The sequence below is a fragment of the Scyliorhinus torazame genome, chromosome 13 (assembly GCF_047496885.1).
Source record: "Scyliorhinus torazame isolate Kashiwa2021f chromosome 13, sScyTor2.1, whole genome shotgun sequence".
Lineage (NCBI taxonomy): Eukaryota > Metazoa > Chordata > Chondrichthyes > Carcharhiniformes > Scyliorhinidae > Scyliorhinus > Scyliorhinus torazame.
Genome location: NC_092719.1, coordinates 206,410,507 through 206,433,779, shown reverse-complemented (window position 1 = coordinate 206,433,779; position 23,273 = coordinate 206,410,507). Strand labels below are relative to the sequence as shown.

General features: G+C 51.5%; 1 protein-coding gene across 2 annotated transcripts in view; it reads right to left on the bottom strand.

Moving 5' to 3' along the window:
* Positions 1-23,273, bottom strand: part of LOC140388566 (ETS domain-containing protein Elk-1-like) — a 156,558-nt gene that overhangs the window by 15,371 nt on the left and 117,914 nt on the right. For both annotated transcript variants that reach the window (XM_072472972.1, XM_072472970.1), the window contains exon 2: positions 4,513-4,723. In XM_072472972.1, coding sequence (XP_072329073.1) covers positions 4,513-4,716 — 204 coding nt within the window. In that variant the 5' untranslated portion in view covers positions 4,717-4,723. The remainder of the gene's footprint in view (positions 1-4,512; positions 4,724-23,273) is intronic.

The following is a 23,273-nucleotide window of genomic DNA, read 5'->3' as shown; positions in this document are numbered from 1 at the left end:
GAAGTGTTGAGGAGGTTTGGGTTCGGGGGAGGGTTTATTAGTTGGGTTAAGCTCCTGTCTAAAGCCCCGGTGGCGGGTGTGGTCACGAACCGGCGGAGGTCGGAGTATTTCCGGCTGTATCGAGGGACGAGGCAGGGGTGCCCCCTGTCCCCTCTGCTGTTCGCATTAGCAATTGAACCTTTGGCCATGGCGTTAAGGGAGTCGGGGAAATGGAAGGGGGTGGTTCGAGGGGGAGAGGAACATCGAGTGTCGCTGTATGCAGACGACCTGTTGCTGTATGTGACGGATCCAGTGGAGGGGATGGTTGAGGTAATGCAGATCCTACGGGAGTTTGGAGATTTTTCGGGCTATAAGCTCAACGTGGGAAAGAGTGAGCTCTTTGTGATCCATCCGGGGGACCAGGGAAGAGGGATAGAGGACCTACCGTTGAGGAGCGCGGAAAGGATCTTTCGATATTTGGGGATTCAGGTAGCTAGGAGTTGGGGGGCACTGCACAAACTTAATTTGACGCGGTTGGTGAAACAGATGGAGGAGGATTTTAAAAGGTGGGACATGTTGCCACTCTCGCTGGCGGGTAGGGTACAGTCGGTAAAAATGGTGGTCCTCCCGAGATTTCTTTTTGTATTCCAATGCCTCCCAATTGTGATCACTAAGGCCTTTTTTTAAGAGGGTAAGCAGGAGCATTACGGGATTTGTGTGGGCGAGCAAGACCCCGCGGGTAAGGAGGGGGTTCTTGGAGCGTAGCAGAAATAGAGGAGGGTTGGCATTGACGAATCTGGGTGGTTATTATTGGGCAGCCAACGTGGCAATGATCCGTAAGTGGGTGATGGAGGGAGAGGGGGTGGCGTGGAAGAGGTTGGAGATGGCGTCCTGCAAAGGAACGAGCCTGGGGGCGCTGGTGACGGCACCGCTGCCGTTCTCGCCGACAAGGTATACCACGAGCCCGGTGGTGGCGGCAACGCTAAAGATCTGGGGGCAGTCGAGACGGCACAGGGGTGCGACGGGAGCCTCGGTGTGGTCCCCGATCAGAGACAACCATCGGTTTGTCCCAGGTAGGATGGACGGGGGGTTTCAGAGCTGGCATCGGGTAGGGATTAGAAGAATGGGGGACCTGTTCATTGACGGGACGTTCGTGAGCTTAGGGGCGCTGGAGTATAAGTTTGGGCTACCCCCGGGAAACCCTTTCAGGTACATGAAAGTGAGGGCGTTTGTGAGGCGGCAGGTGAGGGAATTTCCGCTACTCCCGGCACAGGGGATTCAAGATAGGGTGATTTCGGGCGTATGGGTCGGAGAGGGCAAGGTGTCGGCGATATACCAGGAGATGAAAGAAGAGGGGGAGGCTTTGGTAGAGGAGCTGAAGGGTAAATGGGAAGAGGAGTTGGCGGAGGAGATTGAGGAGGGGCTATGGGCTGATGCCCTAAGTAGGGTTAATTCCTCTTCCTCGTGTGCCAGGCTTAGCCTGATACAATTTAAGGTGGTTCATAGAGCGCATATGACGGGGGCGAGGCGGAGTAGGTTCTTTGGGGTGGAGGACAGATGGGGGAGGTGCTCAGGAAGTCCGGCAAACCATGTCCATATGTTTTGGTCATGTCCGGCACTGGAGGGGTTCTGGAGGGGAGTTGCAGGAACAGTATCTAAGGTGGTGAAAGTCCGGGTCAAGCCAAGTTGGGGGCTAGCACTATTTGGAGTAGTGGACGAGCCGGGAGTGCAGGAGGCAAAAGAGGCCGGCATTCTGGCCTTTGCGTCCCTCGTAGCCCGGCGAAGGATCTTGTTAATGTGGAAGGAGGCGAAGCCCCCCAGCGTGGAGGCCTGGATAAATAATATGGCTGGGTTTATCAAGTTGGAAAGGATAAAGTTTGCCTTGAGAGGGTCTGCGCAGGGGTTCTAACAGGCGGTGGCAACCGTTCCTAGACCATCTTACGGAGCGTTAGATGAAGGTCGGACAGCAGCAGCAGCAACCCAGGGGGGGTGGGGGGGGACACATCGTTCGTGTGGGGGGGGGGGGGGGCGTGTGAGCAAGAAAGCACATGAATGATCCGGAAACTGACAGGTACGGGAAGAATCCAATGTACAAAGTTCTGTATTTTATTGACTTGCCATGTTCATGTCTTGCCACGCGAGTTCTCTTTCTTTTCTTTGTTACGGGGGGGGTTTGTTTGTAAGGTGGAAAATACTGTTATTGAAAAATTCTTAATAAAAATATATATATTTTTTTAAAAAGATACCATGCTCACCCGACTCCCCACTCAATGATTCCTCAGCGGCAACAAAGCTGATTCCGTAATGATCAGGCGGTGGGATCCCAGACTTTCTCCAATTTCCTAATTGGCTGCGGTCAATTTTAACGTCGGAGCAAGCTGCCTTGGCTGAGATCCGCCAACCCAGCACATTTCCGGAATCAAATCTTGGGACCTTCCTCTGCTCCAGTGCCCCTGCTTCATGCTCGGGGGCACATTTACTGGCTGAAGCACAGGAGGTGCCCGAATTCTGGAATTTCACAGGAACCTTGCTGTGGGACTGTTCCAGGTGCCCTGATTGTCTGTCATCTCAGCAAGTGGCTCTCTTCACCTTTATCTAAATCAATGTGGGACACGCGGGGAAATAACAGCAGAGTACGAGGCCATTCGGCCCATCGAGTCCATGCTGGGGCTCTCTGTAGAGCAATCAAATCAACGGAGGGGGAGTGTAAATCCCTGTGAACTGGGAGCAGGGGAGGGGGTGGGGTGACGGATGAGACAGAGACGCGCAGGAAGGTGGAGATTGGTCAATTTGCTGGAAGGATAATATCAAGTAAGCCAATATATACTGAGAATGAAATAGAGCAAGTGTCCTCTGTATGGATCAGACCAGCCAACACTAAGTGCAAGAGTCCACTGCAGAAGTCGCATTTCTTGGCTAAGGTGTGACAATCACACTTCTGGACTACACAACAAAAATGGGATTAATCTTGGTAGCTCATGTGATCAAGTCAGTATGTGTGATGCAAACTCTCGACTATGTTGTATATGGGTTCTTTAGATGCCTCAATGTGGGGATTTTGAGACATGTAGATTTAAACATGAACTGTTTATTGTTAGTCTTTCACCATTTACAGATCCCAACTGTCTTACTCTGCTGCTCACCATGCAGGTAGGCAACTTCTAGAGTGCTCTCTCTGGGCTGTTTTCTCAATCTATTACCATGCGGCGCTATGTATCATACTGTGGGAAGTGCTATTCTCCAGTCCCTTGCTCTGCTGAGGGTCTTTACATCACAATGGCACACAGGCACATAACACACCTGCCTGCAAGAATGCAGCTCAGGAAGTTCAACGCCACATCCAGGGAGAAGGAGTTCTCCTTCTTCTCCCAGGTACACAGGGTATACACCAGGATCAACATTTTTGTAGTGGGAAAGCGATGCTTCCAGGGGTAGGTTACTGGCAACCAGAACACGGAGGTCTCACCCTCCACGTTCTGGGAGACATTGAATGAGGTGAATGAGGTGAATGAGGGGGGGGGGGGGGGGGGGGGGGGGGTCACGGCCACAGCGGGAGGGAAGCCAATTGCCTGTAAATATATGTGTTTTTTTTCCTTTTATAGATTTAGAGTACCCAATTCTTTGTTTCCCAATGATGGGGCAAATTAGCGTGGCCAATCCACCTAGCCTGCACATCTTTGGGTTGTGGGGGTGAGACCCACGCAGGCACGGGGGGAATGTGCAAACTCCACACGGACAGTGACCCAGAGCCGGGATCGAACCTGGGATCTCGGTGCCGTGAGGCAGCAGTGCTAACCACTGCACCACCGTGCTGCCCACAATTACCTGCAAATATATGTGTTGGTTTCTGTTATTCTTTTTTTCCTTTTTGGGACGGTTTTGTAATGTTTAACTTGTGGAGTGTTAAATATAAGATATGCAAATCCAATAAAAACATTTAGAAAATCCAATAAAAAAAAAAGAAAGAAAGCGCGACGCAATCCAGGGCGAAGCAACCCACTTTTTCTAAACCTATTCACCACCTTTAACATTCACGGCCTCCACCACCGCCGTACAGTGGCAGCAGTGGGAGCCATATAGAAGAGGCACTGCAGCATCTCTCATGGGCTCCTGCGACAGCACCTTCCAAACCCTTGGCCTCCGGGAGGAACGAATACAGCAAACACACAGTGGAGCTCCACCACCTTCAAGCCACACACCAGCCCGACTGGAAAATATATTGGGCAATTCTTCAATGCCCCTTGGTCAGAATCCTAGAGCTTCCTATCTACCAGCACTGTGGGAGTACCATGGAAGGTGGCTCACCACCACCTTCTCAAGGGCAGCTGAAGAGGGGCAGTAAATACAAAAATTGCCAGAGGTGTCCACATCTCTGAGGATGAACTTTGAATAGAAAACATGGGGAAAAATGCATGCAAAATGTCTCTCGAGTCTTGCTGCCTTTGTTCTGAAATGTTGGCTGATTCTCAGGTTGCCCTGCTCCGCCCAGGACTGGTTTAAGGGAAGCCATTTCTAAATGCAGATTGTTCTTACCTTGTCATAGTAATATCTAAGCGCCCGGCTCAACTTATCGTAGTTCATGTTGGTTTTATTCTTGCGCATGCCCCACAGTCGCGCCACCTCCTCCGCATTACGTAGTTTGAACTCCCCGTCCTTGGACGTCCAGCAAATGAGGTCGTTCTTGTTCTCGTCCAAGAGTTGCCGTAGAAACTGCCACAAAGTTATCGAGTTGTCCATCACCGAGCTGCAGAAGAGAACCAATCAAATAAATAGGAGCAAGGGAATGACATCGGTGTCTACTACCTCTCTTCCTGTTGGCACACTTTGTGACAATTTTTTCCCATTATAAACCCCTCTGCCTACATTAGGAAAGGAAATTCCCGTGTAAACATATCACGGTCCTGCTCGTTCACCCACAGAAATGCAAAACGGCGGTTCAATTTTTCCTTTCCTCGTTTATAAATTTGCAATTTACAAAAAGCCACATTGTGGAGGCTGAAGGGGTAACATTTGGGAATGGATAAGAAACTAGTTAAGCAAAGGAATGGTAGGAATCGAATCCCTGGGGCAGCTCACACTCAGCATTTGCCCCAGCTTTGGCAGCTGATGTCGAGTTGGTAACGCTCTCACCTTCTGAGGCAGAAGGTTTTCGGGTCAAGTCCCACTGCCGGCCTTGAGCGAGGCTGACTTGTCTGGTATCTAACTGAGGGAGTGCTGCACTGTTGGAGGTGCCGTCTTTCAGGCAAGAGGTCAGATTATGAGTCCTAATCTGCCCTCTCAGGCGGATATACAAGATCCCATGGCACCGTTTCGATGAACAGTAGGGTAGCTACCTCTTGGGCAGTCTTTATCCCTTAATTATCACAAAAACAGATGAATCAGGGTCATTGTCACATTGTTGTTTGTGGGAGCTTGCTGCACATAATTTAACTACCGTGTTTTGTAAATTACAACAATGACTATTCTTCAAAAAACACTGAGCTGGCTGTACAAGGATGTCTTCTGGTTGTGAAATGCACTACATAAATGCAAGACATTTTCAACTTAATTCTTTTACCAAATTCATTCCTTTGCTTAACTAGTTTCTTATCCATTCCTAAATGTTACCCCTTCAGCCTCCACAATGTGGCCTTTTGGACAGAACTCTTGTCAAATGGCTTTTGAAAGTCAAGATTCACCACATTATAAGTTGTTTTCATTGAAATGTCACTACCTCAAAGAGGTTGGGGTGGTTGGTCAGGCTTCACCTGTCCAAGGGGTTATCATCATACTGATATGATGGTGATACTCCATTACATTATTGAAGCTGGTATTGATGTAACAATTGTGTTAGTGTCCGAGTTAGATTTGTCAATGTTTTAAAAATGAGCATTGTGCAAGCCGTCTGATTTTTACCCATCAGGAGCCTTCGCATCATTCTCCCATTTATAATGTATTTTCTCACCCCTCTCGCAGCCCGCCCCCCCCCCCCCCCCCCCACCCCCACCCCGGCCCTCCTCCCCACCCCAACCTCACAACCGCCTCCTTCACTGCACAAATGCATATTCATTCCCGTGAATTTGGCATCTCAGACAAGGCCCTTATTGTTGCCTGTTCCTAATTTCCCTTTCGGTCATCCGCCTTCTTCATCAGCTGCACAGTCCGTGCGCTGTATGAACGTCCACAGTGCTGTTGGGGAGGGAGGGTTCCAAAATATAAACCCCGCGGCAGTGAAGGAATGACAATATAGTTCCAAGTCAAAAAGGTGTGAGACCTGAAGAGGAATGTAGAGGTGGTGGTGTTCCCATGGTGATGTCTCTTCCCCCACCCCCCCTTGTCCTTCTAGGTGTTAGCATTGTGCAAGCTGTCTGTCTTTGTGTGAAGTTAGAGGTTGCGCATTTGGAAGGTGCTGTCAAAGGAGCCTTGGTGAGTCATTGCAGTGCACCCGCTAGATGGTACACACCGCTGCCACTATGTGCCGTTGGGAGAGAGAATGATAGACTTTACAGTGCAGAAGGAGGCCATTCGGCCCATCAAGTCTACACTGGCCCTTGGAAAGAACACCCTACCCAAGCCCACACCTCCACCCTCCCCGTAACCCCACCCAACCTTAAGGGCAATTTAGCACGGCCAATCCACCGAACCTGCACATCTTTGGACTGTGGGAGGAAACCGGAGCACCCGGAGGAAACCCACGCAGACACGGGGAGAACGTACAGACTGCGCACAGTGACCAAAGCTGGGAATCTAAACTGGGACCCTGGAGCTGTGAAACAACTGTGCTAACCACTGTGCTACCGTACTGCCCGTCACTTTACTTTATCCATTGTTAGGATCTGGACACCGTTGGCGAGGTCAGCATTTAATGCCCATCCCCAACTGTCCTTGAGGAGGCAGTTTTCTTGAACCGCTGGTTAAGGCATGTGAAAAAGATACTCATTTGGGACAGTGGTAACCAGTCAAGTGACCATCAGGACCATCACTGATCACGATACACCCACTTTGCGTGGAAACCGAATATTTTCGTAAAGCAACACATGCCCAGTAAAGATGCATTCACTATCTTTCCACCAGCTATGCTCGAGTCATTTATTTTTGCATTTAGACCTCTCCCTCCCCAGCCCCCACACTGTGAACATTCCCAGACAGCCTGGTGGCAAATTGGGGCGATATCGACTAAAATATTTTCTCTCGCTGTGAAGCTGCAGCTTGTTGCAATTTCACATTTCAACATGTTTCGCTTGTGCCAGCTCAGGTCCACCAGCGGCAGGGTCACGCCACCTAACGGGAGGTCACTGTAATGACAAGAAAACCCAAACAGGCCTCTGCTGGTGATGAAAGAGCAGAGTTCTATTTGGTGTTAGTCAATGAATGATAACAGAGCTCCACGAACATGCTCCGTAGAGCCAGCTCGGATACGTTTGGAGAGATGGAGAGAGTGAGTGCTGGGTTAGCTTTTGGCTGCTGTTCAGTAAAGAGTCAAGAGTTCTTCTCCTTTCCCAAGACACCTTTATTTTCCTTGAACACATTGTATAAAACTCCATCACCACATCACATCCAACAAAAATAATAATAATCTTTATTGTCACAAGTAGCCTTACATTAACACTGCAATGCAGTTACTGTGACAAGCCCCTAGCCACCACATTCCGGCACCTGTTCGTGTACACAGAGGGAGAATTCAGAATATCCAAATTACCTAACAGCACGTCTTTTGGGACTTGTGGGAGGAAACCGGAGCACCCGGTGGAAACCCACGTAGACACGGGAAGAACGTGCAGACCCCGCACAGACAGCGACCCAAGCTGGGAATCGAACCTGGACCCTGGCTCAGTGAAACAACAGAGTGCGACCATGCCGCCCACAACCACCTGCAACCTCTTTACATATCAGTGTCAATTATTGGATACTTAACATCAATGAGACATCTAATTGTAATGTCTCTTTACCCATTCCTTAACATGCTGTGTGGGAGGGTGAACTGTGAGGAGGATGCAGAGATCCTTCAGTGTGATTTGGACAATTTGAGTGAGTGGACAAATAAATGGCAGATGCAATATAATTTGGATAAATGCGAGGTTATCCACTTCAATAGCAAAAACAGGAACACAAATTGTCTGAATGGCCATAAATTAGGAGAGGGGGCAGCACAGTGGCGCAGTGGGTTAGCACTGCAGTCTCACGGCGCCAAGGTCCCAGGTTCGATCCCGGCTCTGGGTCACTGTCCGTGTGGAGTTTGCACATTCTCCCCGTGTTTGCGTGGGTTTCGCCCCCACAACCCAAAGATGTGCAGGTTAGGTGGATTGGCCACGCTAAATTGCCCCTGAATTGGAAAAATGAATTAGGTATTCTAAACTTATTTTTAAAAGAAATAAATAAAATAAATTAGGAGTGGGGAATGTGCAACGAGACCAGGGCGTCTTCCTACACCAGTCACTGAAGGCAAGCATTCAGATGCAGCAGGCGGTAAAGAAGGCAAATGGTCAGTTGGCCTTCATCGCGAGAGGATTTGAGTACAGGGGCAGGCTTGCCTTGCTGCAATTATAGAACATAGAACATAGAAAATACAGCACAGAACAGGCCCTTCGGCCCACGATGTTGTGCCGAACCTTTGTCCTAGATTAATCATAGATCATCATTGAATTTACAGTGCAGAAGGAGGCCATTCGGCCCCCCGAGTCTGCACCAGCTCTTGGAAAGAGCACCCTACCCAAACTCAACACCTCCACCCAACACCAAGGGCAATTTGGACATTAAGGGCAATTTATCATTGGCCAATTCACCTAACCCGCACATCTTTGGACTGTGGGAGGAAACCGGAGCACCCGGAGGAAACCCACGCAGACACGGGGAGGACGTGCAGACTCCGCACAGACAATGACCCAAGCCGGAATCGAACCTGGGACCATGGATCTGTGAAGCAATTGTGCTATCCACAATGCTACCGTGCTGCCCTTAAGAACAAATAAATCTACACTATATCATTTTCCCGTAATCCATGTACCTATCCAACAGCTGCTTGAAGGTCCCTAATGTTTCCGACTCAACTACTTCCACAGGCAGTGCATTCCATGCCCCCACTACTCTCTGGGTAAAGAACCTACCTCTGATATCCCTCCTATATCTTCCACCTTTCACCTTAAATTTATGTCCCCTTGTAATGGTGTGTTCCACCTGGGGAAAAAGTCTCTGACTGTCTACTCTATCTATTCCCCTGATCATCTTATAAACCTCTATCAAGTCGCCCCTCATCCTTCTCCGCTCTAATGAGAAAAGGCCTAGCACCCTCAACCTTTCCTCGTAAGACCTACTCTCCATTCCAGGCAACATCCTGGTAAATCTTCTTTGCACCTTTTCCAGAGCTTCCACATCCTTCCTAAAATGAGGCGACCAGAACTGTACACAGTACTCCAAATGTGGCCTTACCAAAGTTTTGTACAGCTGCATCATCACCTCACGGCTCTTAAATTCAATCCCTCTGTTAATGAACGCGAGCACACCATAGGCCTTCTTCACAGCTCTATCCACTTGAGTGGCAACTTTCAAAGATGTATGAACATAGACCCCAAGGTCTCTCTGCTCCTCCACAATGCCAAGAACTCTACCGTTAACCCTGTATTCCGCATTCATATTTGTCCTTCCAAAATGGACAACCTCACACTTTTCAGGGTTAAACTCCATCTGCCACTTCTCAGCCCAGCTCTGCATCCTATCTATGTCTCTTTGCAGCCGACAACAGCCCTCCTTACTATCCACAACTCCACCAATCTTCGTATCGTCTGCAAATTTACTGACCCACCCTTCAACTCCCTCATCCAAGTCATTAATGAAAATCACAAACAGCAGAGGACCCAGAACTGATCCCTGCGGTACACCACTGGTAACTGGGATCCAGGCTGAATATTTGCCATCCACCACCACTCTCTGACTTCTATCGGTTAGCCAGTTCGTTATCCAACTGGCCAAATTTCCCACTATCCCATGCCTCCTTACTTTGTGCAGAAGCCTACCATGGGGAACTTTATCAAATGCCTTACTAAAATCCATGTACACTACATCCACTGCTTTACCTTCATCCACATTATGCGGGGTCTTGCTGAGGCCACGCAATAATATTGTGTGCTGTCTTGGTCTCCTTGTCTGAGGAAGGATGTTCTTGCTCTACAGGGAGTGCAGAAAAGGTTTGGCAGACTGACTCCTGGGATGGCAGAATGGACATGAGAGATTGAATCGGTTAGGATTGTTCTCGCTGGAGTTCAGAAGAATGAGGGGGGATCTCATAGAAACCTATAAAATTCTACCAGGACTGGACAGGGTAGATGCAAGAAGGATGTTCCCAATGGCGGGGGTATCCAGATCCAGGGATCGCAATCTGAAGATGCGGGGTAGACCATTTCGGACTAAGATGAAGAGAAATTTCTTCACCTAGAGAGTGTCGGCCTGTGCAATTTGGTACCACAGAAAGTAGTTGAGCCAAATCATTGTATGTTTTCACTTTGGGTATAAACCGAAGATTTTCGTAAAGCAACACATGCCTAGTAAAGATCCATTCACTATCTTTCCACTTGGGAGGGTACTTGGGGGCGAAGGGATCAAAGGGTATGGTGGGGGGGGGGGGGGATTAGGATAGTGAGCTGGATGATCAGCCATGATCATAATGAATGGTGGAACAGGCTCAAAGGCCTGCTCCTATTTGCTATGTGTCTATGTTTAAGGATTTACTGGAGCACCACCTGACACTCACAATCTGGGGAACTGCAGAAGCAATCCAAACATAGTGCCACTCGCTAATCTGACAGGATGAGGACTGTCAATCACTTTGTTGCTGAGACAACATCAACAGCAATGGCTCCAGGAACATACAAACACAGAAAATATGAGGAGGAGGAGGACATTCAGCCCTTTGGGCGTGCTCCGCCATTCATTGTGATCACGGTTGATCCTCTGTCTCAATACAATATTCCAACGCTCCCCCGATATCCCTTGGCATGAGTACAGAAATCAATCTATTTCCTTATTTTTGTTTAAAATTTAATGCACCCAATTCATTTTTCCAATTAAGGGGCAATTTAGCGTGGCCAATCCACCTAACCTGCACATCTTTGGGTTGTGGGGGCAAAACCCACATAAACACGGGGAGAATGTGCAAACTCCACACGGACAGTGACCCAGAGCCGGGATCGAACCTGGGACCTGGGTGCCGTGAGGCAGCAGTGCTAACCCACTGCGCCTCCGTGCTGTCTCTACTTCCTTCGTAAATATATTCAGTGACTTGGCTTTCATAGACTTTTGTGGTAGAGAATTTGACAGGTTCACCAAGCAGTCAAGGCAGGGCGCTCACATGCATGTGTCGGAGTAGTCATTGTGCCCCTTGACTGAACTAGTCAACCCTGAGTGGGTCCCTAGACATCAACAACAAGTTGGGGAAGTGAAACTAAAGCAAGTCAGTCACGATCGTACTGAATGATGAAGCAAACTTGAGGGACCGTATGGTCTGGAGTCATAGAGCCGTACAGGGCAGAAAAAGCCCTTCGGCCCAGCACGTGTCCACCAACAATAACTACCCCTAATCTCACGCTAATCCCATTTACCAGCACTTGTCCCATAGCCTCGAATGTGATGGTGTTTCAGGTGCTTCTCCAAGGGCTTTTTAACGGTTGTGAGGTTTCCAGCCACCACTACCTTCTCAGGCCGCGCATTCCAGATTCTCACCACCCCCGGAGTGAATTTTTGTTTTCACAAATCCCCTCGGAATCTCCTGCCCTTCACCCTAAAGTTATGCCCCTTGTGACTGATCCCTCAATCAACAGAACAGCTGCTTCCTATTTACCCTGTCCAAACCCCTTTTGTACGCCCCTTCGTACCCCTCTCACCCCCCCTTAGACCCCGTTCCCTGGCATTGCCCACCTGACACCAGAGCACTGTCCCCGACAGTGCTCAGTTGGCACTGCCAGGGTGCCCAGTTGGCGCTACCAGGGCGCCAGTTGGCATTGCCAGGGTGCCAGGGGCAGTGCCAGGAGATACCCTGCCCTGTCCCCGAACACCTGGGGACTCCAATGGCCTCTGAGACCCCCGGAATGGCCATCACGCCTGGTCTGTACCTGTGGAGACCAGGGGCGTGATTCAGCAAACAAAAGTTAAAGTCTGCTTTTGGGCGTCTTTGGTGGCCTGTTTCGCGCCGGCCGTGCTGGCGAGAACACGGCCCATATTCGACGGCACTTAGTGCCAAAAATGAACCCCCATGAGAATTTCAACATTATTAACTCCCTCGCCATCTCATTGGCCCGACCTGCGCATCAGCTGCTCGCCCCTAAGGGAGAAGCTGCTTTTAAACGCCCCCTAACCACTCACTCCCAGTCAACACACAAGTATGGCAGCGGCAGACATGCCCCTTGCTTTGGCGATGCCAATCTCATCAGGCTTCTTGACGTTGTGGATGAGAGGTGGGGCACGCTGTTCCCGGAGAGGAACACAAAGAACCAGCAGCAGGATCAGCAATGCCTCCTGGGAGGCAGTGGCAGAGGTTGTCAGTGCGGGCAGCATGACCAGGAAGACCACCATCCAATGTCGGGAGAAGACGAATGACCTCCAACGAGCTGCAAGGGTAAGTTACCACCTCTCCTGGCATCAGTCCAGCCTGCCACCCCTCAAATTCCCAACCCTCCCCCCAACAATCCACTGGCTGGCACCTCGCACCCCCCAACACGTGTTCTTCAAGCTTGTACCTCAGAACCTTCTGGCACCCACCAGCACAACCCCCTCCATGTTCAGCTGCGGTGCCCACCCATGCCACCTGCTATAAACCCACCCTGATCCATCAATTGTGCGGCTCACAATGCCCCCGCTTTGTCCCCGCAGAAGATAGCCCATAATAAATGGAAAGGGCCAAGACGGGGGAGATTCGAGTTCTCACCAGCTATGAGGAACGGGCCTGTGGAAATCGCGGGGTTGCCCGAGAAGAGAGTAGTGACCGAACGCGAGGTCGGCCTGTGTCAAAGAGGTGAGGATTTACTGCCCCTTCACCTCGATGACCTATCTCAAATGAGTTGTTCATGTCAGGCCAAATTATCCTTCCCTCTGACTAACCACATGTCCACTGTCTTGCAGGGTCTCCATCTGGTGAGGCCAGGCCATCTGTAGTCGTCCCCCGCTCCCCAGGAGACCACCTCGGAGAGAGTTCTGACGATAACACTGGCGATGTGTCACAGCTATGACAAGCACCATCCACCAGCTCAGAGACACACACCTCTGTGGACAGGCTTCTGGGGCATAATCTGGTGAGCATCACTCAGCTGCTATGAGCATCAGGGGGAGTCAGGAACATCCAAAGGAGACAGCCGTCAGAGGTTTGCTGGATCCCAGGACTCAGCTGGGCCCCAGCCAGATGTTGAACCCCTGGACAAGGTTCTCCCTGAGCTAATGCAGGTGATTGGCCAGAGCCGTGAGATTCAGAAGGGCTCCAAGTGGTCCACCTCCCGGATGCCCCTGTGGGTGGGAGATTGGGAGATGCCGCACAGCTCCCCCCCCCACCCCCGAGCACTAATATGACCCAGTGGTGTAGATGTTTAGTGCTACAGTGACCTTCACGGCCACCGGGAGCGGGTGTCCCCCTCCTCCACAGGTGCCATGTCCGCAAGGGGGCCACTGCATTAGATTTCAATCTCGTTAATGAGATTGAAATGAATGTAAATTAGGGCTAATGATATTCTCAACTTTTTGGGGCGAGATCCAGGATTTGCCATCGGGAGCGAGCTGAGTAAATTGCAAAATGTTGCAAATCTCAATTTTGCCCAATCCCGCCATACACCCAGAATGCCCAGACCCGCGACGGGCGCAACGTACTAACCGGTGCAGGGCGAGGCCTTGCCGGTGCAGCCAATGACTTCCAGGAGCCGGGAGAATGGGCCCTCAACCCAACCCACCTTTAGATGATGTCTCATGACCTGGATCACACCCAGCGATGGCCTGGTCCAGATCGCGCCGGGCGCCGCACATCAGGTGACCCACACGTGGTTTTGCACCCAGTGAGAAGCCCATCTTGGGCCTCTCCCTTGATGCTCCGAGCGCAACGGGACCGGTGCCTGGCGCAACGCAGTGGGACAAACGCACCCAGAGTTAATGCTTCGGGTCCGTATGACTCGTCTGCAGAACTTCAGTCACAAGGATAGATCTGTCGGCCGACTAATGGCTGCAGCGTGGGGACAAGTCAGGTGATGAAACCTCCAGTGAACATTTAATCACAGTTGGCAACACTACTGGTTCAGGTGGAACGCCAGCTGTTTGGCTACAGAATCAATGCCGCTTGTAAGACCTGGAGAGTGAGGATACAGAACAAGAACAACAACTGGTATTAATACAGCACCTTTAACATAGTGAAGCATCCCAATCAACCATCGAGTAGCACAGTGGCACAGTGGTTAGCACTGCTGCCTCACAGCGCCTGGGTCCCGGGTTAGATTCTGGCCTTGGGTGACTGTCTGTTTGGAGTTTGCACTTTCTCTCCGTGTCTGTGTGGGTTTCCTCCGGGTGCTCCGGTTTCCTCCCACAGTCCAAAGGTGTGGAGGTGGATTGGCCATGATCAATGAGTGGGGCTATGGGGATAGGGCAGAGCACCGTACCTAGGTGGGGTGCCCTTTCGAAGGATCGGTGCAGACTCGATGGGCTGAATGGCCTTCTTCTGCACTGTAGGGATTCTAAGGTACAGGAGTAGATCATTCATTCATGTTATTCAAGATTAGCCATGATCTCATTGAATGGCGGAGCAGGCTCGAAGGGCCAGGTGGCCTACACCTGATCCTAGTTCTTACGTTCTTATTCATCCTCTAAACACCTTATTCAGATTACCTCATTAATCTATATTTGAGAGGATACATGCCTGGCCTATGCAATTTATCTTCACAATTTAACACTTTTGGCCACAGTATCATTCTGGCTAATCTGCATTGCACCCTCTGATTAATTTCATTCCCCCGCGCGGGTAGAGACTCGTCAGTGGCCAATTCTATCTTACTACGTCCAAGTTCAAGGTCAGCTTATCAGCACAGGCTACCTTCAATGCTGGCAGCTCACTCTGTACAGTCACACGCACCACCTCTCCTCCAGCAGGCGGGAACAATTATTTGGGTTTTATGTTTTACGAGACACCACAGGGAAAGATTCAGTGGGCTGACCTCACCGAGGACTCTTGGCTAGTCGTGTTGTGGTTACTGTGGCCTGCTAACGCGCAGAGACATAAAAAAGGGAGCCCAGCCAGTTTTCTTTGTCCAGCTCTGCACCGTGAACCTTCAGCTTGGCAGACGAGATGTGCAACTGCGCAAAAGGCTGCATGCAAGTGGAGAGGTGTAAACAAAATTTGCCCTTTATTAACTGTTCCCACAACAGGAAGCCCTTGAGGCTCATTGTACATTTATTGTAGAAACACTCAAAACACTGCCGAGTGCACAGGTTTTCGATTGTCCGTCCCAGTGAAGTTTCACTATTTAGCTTCACCCTGGTAAAGCCCAGATTGGTACATTGCCCAATCGTCGGTTACTTATTGCTTCCCCAGCAAAGCCCTAACAATGTCACTCTAACCAGTCAGTGTGTGAAGGTCACCGTGAATCAACAGCATGCAGAATACAATTCTGAACATGTCCTCGGGCTGCACCCTATCACATTTTCGACACACATCCCAGAATGGTTTTTTTCTACTGCAGTACGGATTATATAAACAGCCACACTGTGGTGAATGTATTCACCTAATGCATGTATGATACTGTAACCTATGACCTATGACCTGGAAGTGGTGATACGAGCTGCTTCCAGGTACTGTACTGTATCCCGGTGGGCCCCGCCCTCACCGGGGCCATATATAGACCGGCCGCCTGTGGGCGGCATTCATCTGTACAACCGACTCTGGCCAGGCAAGTTCATGATTAATAAAGCCTAATGTTCACTCGCTCTCTCTGCCTCTCGGTGAATTGAAGGTATATCAATTTATTAATCATAGACAGCGCTATGGAAGCCGCTCTAAAGCTGACAGGCTCGAACCCGACACCCACGCGTCCGAACCCAAGGAGATATTCGAACATTGGCTTTGATGCTTCGAGGCCTACCTCGACTCCTCCACAACGCCTCCCACGGAGACCCTCAAGCTACGACTCCTCCACGCTCGGCTGAGCCATCGAATCTCAGTAATGATCGAGAAAGCGGCCACGTACAAGGAGGCAGTCTGTGGTGGTATGTATTAGGGGTAATACGGTACACCATGAATGCCGAGGAGCTATTGGAGGACAGATGCTGGGTCCGGATTGGATCTACCGCCTACTGGGCTCCACCCAGATAGGCGGGGTATAAGAACCCGGTTTACTCCCCGCAGCTGCATTCTGTGACTGAGCTGCTGGGGAACAAGTCTGAACAAGTCTGCTCAATAAAGCCTCGATTGAAGTTCTCTACGTCTCGCCTAGTGTGTGATCGATGGTGCTACAATTTATTGAGCAAACTTAAAAAGGAATATGGAGCACCGGATCGCCCCGGAGTGCCTGCGAATCGGGACCCAGGACTCCAATAGCTCCGCGGCATTCATGGTGTACCGTATTACCCCTAATACCTACCACCACACAGTCGCAACCCTCAAGGCACACTTTGTGAAGCCCGTAAATTAGGTGTTCGCCAGACACCTCCTCACTATTTGCCGTCAACGCGCCGGAGAATCGCTGGATGAGTATCTGGAAGCCCTGACTCTACTCGCGAGGAACTGCAGCTATCGAGATGTGACTGCGGAGGAACACATGAACTCACAGATCCGGGACACCTACGTGGCAGGGGTCCGCTCGCACTACATCAGGCAGCGCCTGCTGGAAAACGGGACCTCCGACCTGCGGGACACGGTAAAGCTAGCTACCTCGCTAGAGGTGGCCTACCAGAGCCTCAGTGCATTCCCCGCAGGCCTGGTGAACCCCTCGTGGACACCCTCATCGCGGCCCCCGTCAGACCCGACTACGTCACAGGCCTGCGCCGCGCGTCTGCCAGCCCAGCCCGGGGAACCGCAGTGCTACTTCTGCGGGCAGGTCCAACACCCCCGGCAGCATTGCCCAGCCCGCACAGCGACGTGCAGCGACTGTGGGGAAAAGGGGCACTTCGCTAGAGTCTGTCTGGGCCGACCCAAGGCTCAGAAATCGAAAACGCACCAGGCCCAACCCATGGACTCGCAGCCCCACAGACCCCACAATGTGGCTGCGTGCCTGCCCGGAACGCCCCGTCAGATGCATCATCAGCATCGTGCGACTCGTGGGGGCCGCCATCTTAGTCGCCAGCCCCAACACCGACCGACACCTTCGGCACCGACCAACACGTGCGACCGATGGGGCCGGCCATCTTGGTTGCCATCTTCACCCCAGCCCGACACGTGTGACTCATGGGGGCCGCCATCTTGTGATTCCACCGACCACACAGGCTACCCGCAGCTGGGCGCAGTCACTCTCGACCAGTCGCAGCCAAAACAGCTGAAGAACTCCATGATGGTCGTCCGGGTCAACGGGCACGTGACCCCCTGTCTTTTTGACTCCGGGAGCACGGAGAGCTTTGTCCACCCCGACACGGTAAGGCGCTGCTCCCCCAACATCTACCGCGCCTCCCAAACAATCTCCCTTACCTCCGGGTCCCATTCGGTTCAGATCCGGGGATACTGTATCACCAATCTCGCGATGCAGGGCCCAGAGTACGCTCGTTTTAAGCTCTACGTCCTCCCCCACCTCTGCATCCCCCTACTGCTCGGATTGGACTTTCAATGTAATCATCAAAGCCTGACCTTACAGTTCGGCAGACCCTTGCCCCCCCCTCACGGTGTGCAGCCTCGCGACCCTCAAGGTCTCTCCCCCTTCACTCTTTGCGAACCTCACTCCTGACTGTAAGCCCATCGCCACCAGGAGCAGGCGGTACAGTTCGCTGGACATGACGTTTATCAAGTCGGAGGTCCAGCGACTGTTGAGTGAAGGGATCATCGAGGCCAGCAACAGCCCCTGGAGAGCACAAGTGGTGGTCGTCCAGACCGGGGAAAAGAATCGGATGGTTGTGGACTACAGCCAGACAATTAACCGGTTCACGCAACTGGATGCGTACCCACTCCCCCACATAGCGGAGATGGTCAACCAGATCGCACAGTACCGTGTGTTCTCAACAGTCGATCTGAAGTCGGCCTACCACCAGCTCCCAATCCGCACGGAAGAGCGCCACTACACTGCCTTTCAAGCAGCCGGCCGACTCTTCCACTTCCTCAGAGTCTCCTCCGGCGTCACTAACGGGGTCTCGGTCTTTCAGAGAACGATGGACCGAATGGTGGACTAGTACGGTTTGCGGGCTACATACCCATACTTGGACAATGTGACCATCTGCGGCCATGATCAGCAGGACCATGACACCAACCTTCAGAGGTTCCTCCAGGCCACCCAATCCCTCAATCTCACATACAACAAAGAAAGGGGCGTCTTCCGTACTACCCGACTAGCCATCCTCGGCTACGTCGTGGAGAACGGAGTCCTAGGGCCCGACCCCGACCGTATGCGCCCCCTCACAGAACTCCCCCCTCCCCACAGCCTCAAGGCCTTAAAACGATGCCTGGGGCTGTTCTCAAACTCCGCCCAGTGGGTCCCCAACTATGCGGACAAAGCCCGCTCACTTATTCAAACCACCAGTTTCCCCCTGACGGATGAGGCCCGCTCGGCCTTCAGCCGCATCAAGGCCGATATCACCAAGGCCGCAATGCACGCCACACTCAACCAGGCGGGCAGTAGCATTCTTCTGTAGGACCCTGGTAAAGACCTCCCGGCCCTTTGAGCGCCTAGGCATTGACTTCAAAGGGCCCCTCCCCTCCACCAAACATAATATATACTTCCTCACCGTCATCGATGAGTACTCCCGCTTCCCCTTCGCTGTCCCCTGCCCCGACATGACCTCGGCCACTGTTATAAAGGCACTGCACAGCATCTTCACACTGTTCGGTTTCCCTGCCTACGTCCACGGCGACCGGGGCTCATCGTTCATGAGCGATGAGCTACGTCAGTACCTGCTCAGCAAAGGCATCGCCTCGAGCAGGACTAAGAGCTATAACCCGCAGGGAAACAGGCAGGTGGAGAGGGAGAACGCGACAGTATGGAAGGCATTTCTCTGGCCCTCAGGTCTGGAAGTCTCCCGATTCCCCACTGGCAGGAGGTCCTCCCCGACGCCCTCCACTCCATCAGAGCACTCCTCTACACAGCCACGAACGAGACCCCTCACGATCGTTTGTTTATCTTCCCCAGGAAGTCCTCCGGGGTCTCACTTCCATCTTGGCTGACAACTCCAGGACCAGTCCTTCTCCGGAGGCACATGAGGAGCCATAAGACCGACACCCTGGTCGAGAGGGGCCAGCTGCTCCACGCCAACCCCCAGTACGCCTACATCGCGCACCAGGACGGACGGCAAGATACGGTCTCCCTACGGGACCTGGCGCCAGCTGGTTTCCCTGCCAACATGCCCCCCTCCCCGCTGCCACCTCCAGCGCCCCGTACACCCCCCTGGGTCTACTGTAATTGTCCCGCGCCGACACTGCCGCCACCCATCACCCCCATGCCTACCCCCACACCCCAACCGTCTCCGACACGCCGGAATGAGGCTCAAGCTCCAGACACAACGCCCCTGGAGTCACCACCTGCAACAACCGTGCCCGCCGCACCGCCAGAGCTGAGGGGGTCAAAGAGAACGATCCAGCCTCCAGATAGACTGAATATGTAAATGATGCCACGTCACCCCCGCTGGATTTTTTTAACAGGGGGTGAATGTGGTGAGTGTATTCACCTAATGCATGTATGATACTGTAACCTATGACCTATGACCTGGAAGTGGTGATACGAGCAGCTTCCAGGTACTGTACTGTAACCCCGGGTGGGCTCCGCCTCTGGCTCCACCCTCACCGGGGCCATATATAGACCGGCCGCCTGTGGGCGGCATTCATCTGTACAACCGACTCTGGCTAGGCAAGTTCATGATTAATAAAGCCTAATGTTCACTCGCTCTCTCTGCCTCTCGGTGAATTGAAGGTATGTCACACGCTAAACCTACAGCCAGCACAGGGTGTGGCGGCGGAAGGGACAATTCTACCCGACCAGCAAACTATGGGCCTACACTAATAATCTGGAGATGTGGGTTCAACTCCCACCATGGCAGCCAGGGAACTTAAATTCAGTTAAGTAAATAAATCTGGAATTGAAAAGTTGTCATTGGCCACAGCGGCCATTAAGCTCCTGATTAAAAACCCACCTGGTTGACTAATGTCCTTCAGGGGGAAGACGCTGCTGGCCTGACTCAGTCTCGCCAATATAATAATAATCTTTATTGTCACAAGCAGGCTTGCATTAACATTGCAATGAAGTTACTGTGAAAAGCCCCTAGTCGCCACACCCCGGCGCCTGTTCGGGTACACAGAGGGAGAATTCAGAATGTCCAAATTACCTAACAAGCACGTCTTTCGGGACTTGTGGGAGGAAACCGGAGCACCCGGAGGAAACCCACGCAGACACGTGGAGAAGGTGCAGACTCCGCACAGACAGTGACCCAAGCCGGGAATCGAACCTGGGACCCTGCGCTGTAAAGCCACAGTGCTAACCAATGTGCTACCGGGTCGCCTAATATGACACTGTAATGTAATAATTCAAGCTGCATTTAGCAAGGGGGAATCTACTCACCAATAACACCGCCCCCCCCCCCCCCCTTCCCCACCAAAAAACAAACATTCAGGAAGAAAAGTTAGTACCAAGCCCTTGAGAGCTGCCAATCAATCTGATTGGCCGGCAGCTGTTGCAGTCCGAGCAGCACTATTACTCAGTGGCGGACTCTACCGTGACCTACAGGCAGTGCTTGGGAAGATCACGGCGTCTGGACACAGGAGAATCCCTATCCTTTAGGGTGGGGAGGGATCAGTAATCTGGGAGGGGGAACAGAAAGGCACAAAGGGCAGGTACAATCTTGTCAGGGTGGAGGGGGAGCGGGAGTGTCCCTGATGCACACAGGCACCCTTCAAAGGATGTAACCACCCCCCCCAGCAGCCCCCCCCCCCCCCTCCCCTCCCTCCCTTCCCACTCTTCCACCAGCTTGGGTTTTAAAAAAGCAACCTTCTTACTTCATCCGCCTGCCACTGCCCACCATATTATGACATTAGAGACAGATCGGAGGTCTTATGAGGGCATCTCTTACAAGAGAGGATCTAACCACCTCCCCTTGATATTCAATGGCATTACCATCACCGAATACCCCACAATCAACATCCTCGGGGTTACCATTGATCAGAAACTGAACTGGACTAGCCATATTAATACTGTGGCTACCAGGGCAGGTCAATGGCTAGGAATCCTCCAGCGAGTAACTCACCTCCTGACCCCCCAACGCCTGTCCACCATCTACAAGGCACAAGTCAGGAGTGTAATGGAATACTCTCCACTTGCCTGGATGAGTTCAGCTCCAACAACACTCAAGAAGCTCAACACCAGCCAGGACAGAGCAGCCCCGCTTGATTGCTCCCCCTTCCACAAGCATTCAAACCCTCCACTACCGGCGAACAGTGGCAGCTGTGTGTACCTACTACAAGATGAACTGCAGTAACTTAGGCAAGGTTCCTTAGACAACACCTTCCAAACCCATGGCCACTACCATCTAGAAGGACAAAAGCAGCAGACACCTGGGGACACCACCACCTGAAGGTTCCCCTCCAAGTCACGCACCACCCCGACTTGGAAATATATCATCGCTCCCTCACTATCGCTGGGGCATCATCCTGTAACTCTCTCCCTAACAGCACGGTGGGTGTACCTACACCTCAAGGACTGCAGCGGTTCAAGAAGGCAACTCACCACTACCTTCTGAAGGGCAACTAGGGATGGGCAATAATTGCTGGCTCAGCCAGGGACTCCCACATCCCGTAAATGAGTTAAAAAAAAAAATAATTGGCCACTTAAGGGGCTCAATATGCCAAGAGGTGGGTGGGCTAGTGGGCACCTTACCCACCTCCCATTTTATGGGGACCAGGTGAGGGTTGATGGAAAAGCGATGCCATTGTATGCACCTCCCACCACAGCCGAAAACATGCCCGGCGCAGGGCCATAAAATCCGGCCCCTAACTGCTGTCTGGAATGGTGTACCAAGCCACTTAGTTGCATTCATGGCAGGAGCTCAAGGGACGATTAGGGATGGGTAATAAATGCTGGCCAATCAGAGGCACCCACAGTCCATGAACGAATGAAAAATGAGATGAGGAGCCAATCAATTATCATCAAGAGGGAGGCTTGTTGGTTTGAACTCTAATCTTTGCACAGTGCCATGGATTTGTTTTAAAACTACGGATCCAAATGAAAACACCTCCAACAATGTAGATACTCCACCATTATTGCACCTGAGCTGCCAGCCTAAATTTTGGATCCACATCTAGACGCCTACCTCAAGGGCAAGACTGGTATTCCACCTGAGTGAAAACTGTGGCATAAGCCAAAACCGGAAGCCCCCCTGTGGTCCCCACCAGTTGCCCGGGTGATGGAACAGGTCTAATTTTCACATGGAGAGAATGAGAAATAAAACATATGCACATTAGACATGGTAGGAGAAGGTCTAAACTCACTGGGCTAGAATACCCTTTTGGAGAGGTAACAGGATTGCTTTTTGCAAATGGTCCCAGGGAGTTAAGTTACCATCCAGGATGTGAACTTGAAAAAGTGTCCGAAAGAGAAATGCAGACATTTCAGCCAACAGGCCTCTCATCCTGTTTCAGACATTTATGAGTACCTGCTAATCTCCCAGTCCCCCTCAACTGAACAAAGATTAGGCCTTATTATAAGTAGTCCTGTTACTGGTCCCTAACTTACATTGTGTCCCAAAGTAGCTGCAGTGCCGGCAGTGACGAAATGAGAGGCTCGAGGGCTGAGGTAACCCCATTCTCAACCCATCTGCGGACATCTCTTATCATTCTCACTTTCCAAATGGCCATGGGAAAAATACAACTTGCTTTATTTGACCCCTTCATACCAATCTATGGGGAGAATCCTGCCTGCTTCCCAGTAATATACCAACCAGGATGGTATGGAGATGGTGCCAGCTTTCTGACATGTTGTGGGTCTGCTCATTAGTGTTCTGAATGATCACAATATCATGTCACTTTCTGCGTTGTGTTTCACGTGTTCTGTCATCTTTAAAGTGGTCATGTTTAGTACCATTCTCATTGCACAAATAATGAAAGGTGTGTCTATTGTTGAAATCCTGCTCCATCATTAACCCTAGTCAATAGGGCAGCACGGTGGCACAGTGGTTAGCACTGG